Source organism: Pygoscelis adeliae, unplaced genomic scaffold, assembly GCF_000699105.1.
Source record: "Pygoscelis adeliae isolate BGI_AS28 unplaced genomic scaffold, ASM69910v1 Scaffold216, whole genome shotgun sequence".
Lineage (NCBI taxonomy): Eukaryota > Metazoa > Chordata > Aves > Sphenisciformes > Spheniscidae > Pygoscelis > Pygoscelis adeliae.
Genome location: NW_008825073.1, coordinates 4,278,416 through 4,282,593, shown reverse-complemented (window position 1 = coordinate 4,282,593; position 4,178 = coordinate 4,278,416). Strand labels below are relative to the sequence as shown.

At 45.0% G+C, this 4,178-nt stretch overlaps 2 protein-coding genes across 2 annotated transcripts in view; one reads left to right on the top strand and one right to left on the bottom strand.

Annotated features, from left to right (window-relative positions):
- TAF9B (TAF9B RNA polymerase II, TATA box binding protein (TBP)-associated factor, 31kDa) overlaps positions 1-657 on the bottom strand; it is a 9,065-nt gene extending 8,408 nt beyond the window's left edge. Inside the window, exon 1 of the mRNA XM_009326667.1 lies at positions 591-657. Coding sequence (XP_009324942.1) covers positions 591-657 — 67 coding nt within the window. The remainder of the gene's footprint in view (positions 1-590) is intronic.
- Positions 656-1,894, top strand: LOC103919200 (growth hormone secretagogue receptor type 1-like). Its single transcript, XM_009326666.1, is given in 3 exon segments — positions 656-1,356; positions 1,358-1,395; positions 1,863-1,894. Coding segments are annotated over 3 exon segments (771 nt in total).
- Positions 1,895-4,178: the final 2,284 nt, after the last annotated feature.

Genomic DNA, 4,178 nt, shown 5'->3' with positions numbered 1-4,178 from the left:
ACCCGGGCGGGTGAACCCCCCGGTGCCTGCCAGCCGCGGTGACCGCCTGTGAGCCTCCCGGCTCCTCGGCGGAGCCTCAAGGAGACTTCTCGGCCCGAAGATTTCCACTCGTGGTGCTCGCAAGTGCTGGAAGGGTCTGGCAAACCGCTGAGCACATCCGAGAGGCCGTTCCCGTCCGGCTCTCGTTTGGGGGGGTCCGCCTCGCCTTGCAGCTCCTCCGCAGTCGATAACGCAGCCCTGCCGCCATACCCGGCTCTGCGCGCTTGGTGGGATTCGCAGAACTTGAAAGGAAATGTAAAAAAAAATGGCCCTTTTCCAAACACTGCGAAGCTAAGGGTAAATATCGGCGCGGTAAATACCGTTTTATAACGGTGGATATTGTTTTTAAAAGGTTGTGCCTGGCGAATGCTGGACGTGTGAATCTAATACTCCTTTGCTTCTCGTAAAACGGACTAATTGGCACTTGGGTATTTAGCTTGATCAGCTGCGTGTTTATGAACATCATTTTAATTTTTTAACTGACCACGTAAGAATCGTTGCGTAGACGATCGGTGCTTGGACACTCGCTTTGAAACGTGCCTCTCTCTTACCCCGACTCAGGTTTCCGTCGAAGGGGAGGATGAAGCCAGCCCTGCCCTCGGCTTTGAAACTAGACATGGGCTCCATCTCGAATCGCAGCTGTTTCAGAAATGACACGGACTCCTCTGAAGATCAGTCTTTTTCTTTGTTTGACGTCCATATTTTGCTGCCCGTGACAGTAATGTCCATCATCCTGTTTTTCTTGGGAGTCTCTGGGAATTTGATAACGATAGTCATTTTCAGACGCTCGCGGGAGATGAGGACGACAGTGAACATGTACCTGGCCAGCATGGCGCTGTCGGACACGCCGATTTTCCTTGGCCTGCCTTCGGATCTCTACCGCCTTTGGAAGTACAAGCCCTACATATTTGGGGATTTTCTCTGCAAGTTCTTCATTTACCTGAGTGAAACGTGCACGTACTGCACCATCCTGCACATCCCCACGGCGAGCGTGGAGAGGTACTTTGCCATCTGCTTTCTCCTGAAAGCCAAAGCCACCATCACCAAGTGCCGGGTGAAACGGGTCATCCTGGCGCTGTGGGGCTGCTCCCTCCTGACCGCCGGCCCCATCCTCTTCCTCCTTGGGGTGGAACACCCCAACGGCAGCCCGCCCCAGGAGAGCAGGTCCGTCGAGCGCGTGGCCCGCACGGGGCTGCTCGAGACGATGACCTGGGTCTCCACCGTTTATTTCTTCCTGCCAATGCTCTGCCTGACCCTGCTGTACGGACTCCTCGGCAGGAAGCTCTGGCGGAGCGGGCAGCGGCTGCCGGGCTGCCGGCAGGAAAAGGTCCCACACGCAGACTGTCAAAATGCTGGGTAAGAGTGCTTTAGAAACCCAGTCTGAAGAGCTACCTTCTTTAATCGCTCCCACGGGGCGTACAGCCATGTGGGGCACGATGGAGAGGAGGGACAAAACACACAGGGTTACACACATTTGAAAATCAGTGGATTTACACTTAATTTGTGTTCCTGGCTCTTTCTGGTAAGAAGGGGAGTCCCCGGCTGCACGGTATTCAGGCTAGGGATCTTGCTGCAGGGCGGGGAGGCAGATCAGCCTGGCTTTTGGTTGTTTTGCGATCACATTCCTCATGTCCCCCCGCCATCTCTGACCTTGTGGGACTAAATTAAAGAAATTGGAGAATTCTGTGACTTAAAACCAGACCAGGCGCTTCCCCTGCTGTGGCAAGGAAAGGTTTGAAAGCCATTTCCCCTGCAAACTTTCTCAAGCTTAGTGACTCTGGCTTTGGGCAGGATGGCAACAACCCACCTGTCTGGGCTTACAGATTTCACTCTGGGCGAAGAGTTTTACAAATGAGGATCCCCAGCTCACGGGCTGCCCCTTGACCTCACGTAAAAGGGTTCAAGAAACCGCACTGTTTGGTCCCCAGGCTGACACAGCTCTTGGGAGAGGACAGCGTTGCGCCAAGGCTCCCACAAATAGCTTCCCTTCCAGAAAGATTTTTTTTTTTTAAGGCAAAGACACTTAGCAACAAGGCAAAACGTGTTTCTTCACCTTGAATTGCGTACTACACAAATGACTGCTCCTCAATAAGATTAAAACCCAGAAAAGACACACGCAACCCTGTAGTCGAATTTGAATACATTTGTATTATTTATTGGCTGTATTAAATATATTATCTATTTGATAGTTACAATTTAGTAATACAATGCATGGCAGCTTTAACATAAGTTTGAGATACCTCAAAATTACAATACAAGAAAACTGAAGATACCTAATATATTAATGCCACTAGGGTAGATCGTTCTGGAATGGATAACGGCTGATGTAAAGTCTGTATTGCGGTCGGCTTTCACGGATATTTTCTGGAAACGTGACTATTTTGTGGCAATTACAAAAGAACTTTCTTCCGCTTTTTAGGAGTCATGGTTTGTTAGTATTTACTCTGCAATCCTAATTTATCTTTTAAAATCATCAGAAACATTATTGCCAAATAAACCTCTACAAACTTCATTCTAAGAGTTAAAGAAATAACCCTTTGGCAACAGAGATTTGCTGAAGGCAGTCTTATTTGCTAAAAGTAGACTATGAAGAGAAATAAAGACAGATTGTAAACTCTTCTGCAAACTAAAGACTAATATCTGTATAAAACTCTTTCCAACACTGGAGGGAGAGATTTCTATGATATAATAAATGATTAACTTAAAGTTCTGCTACAAGTAGAACATTACATTCAAACATACGTTTTCCAGGACTTTTAATCAAAATAAATAGAGTACAAAATGAAGAGTACATTTTGAAAAGATTAATTTCAGATTGCACCATAAATCTACTTTTAAGAGTATTAAGCGATACTATGTCATAATTTAGGTTTTCCACATCTGAAATACAACACAATGCCTCAAACTATAACGCAACATTATTCATCAACTGCCATAGGAGAAAGACCCTTAAAGTCATTAATTACCAGAAACACTTAGCCTGTAGCACTATCACATCCAACATTCCACGTACAAGTGCATTGCTCTGATGTATATAAAGTGTAGCCGCAGTCTCTGCAAAATACGCTAACTCTACCTTTCTACGGCATATTCCAAATGCTACTGGGGAGACCCATTCTGAAACACGTTCGAGATTTGCGAGTTCCAGCTTTCAAAATGTTTGATATGAAGACGACACAGCTGTCAGACTCATCTTTAGGTATTCGCAAGCAGATTTAAACAAGAACAGTCATATGTAGTGCACAGTGTCCACAAAAAATACCCCCCAGACAAACAGGACGAGTTTCAGAAAAGTTCATAGCAGGCTGAACATTCCCATCTAGAAAACAATGGAATGTGAAGCTGCTACCACCGGGATAGCAAGTCATTTAAAACATTGTACAAATGTTATCTAAAAAGAGTTCTTTCATGTATAATTTGATAATTCAGATTAAGTTAGAAGGGCATCCAAAAGCAGTTTGAACTTTTTATTTTTAGGTTAATAATAGTACAAAAACATTTGCTCAGTTTGAGCCAAATAGCGTTAACATTTATCATAAATGCACTCTTTCTCCTTAAAGACAATACCTGTGCTCTTCTGAAAACACTGCAAAGATTTAATCAGAAGCACAGGAAATTACTTTTCTCTCAGGCACTGAGAGTGAAATGTGGATTGGGCCAACAGCTGCTCACCAACAGCAGAAAGCATTTCATTCAGAAATGTACAATACAAAAGGGGCCTTTTCTGCAACGTTACATGCGAACGCCTTTGCTGTACGAACATTACGTCCTGCTAACGTTTCGTCTAGCACTCCGATTAAAATTCTAAAAATGCTGGCACCCTCTACTTCAACGCTTGAAATGATTATTACTGAATCCGAAATACTAAAATAACTGTAAAGTAGTAACATCACTAAGTCAAAGTCAATATTCTGCTTTCCTTCTACAGTATATTAAATGTGGTATGCTCTAGTAACGTTTTGCCATACAGTACTGCTCTAAGCTGAAGCATTTGTGCTGCTGTATTTCGTGTATACCAAACTACAACAATACCTGATTAAACACTGCGGATCGGCTACCACTGCTCTAGTCGTACTTGAAAAGGACTTGCTCTATCAACGCCGCCTCTCTCTAGCGGGCCAAAGGGCCCCGCTTTGAAT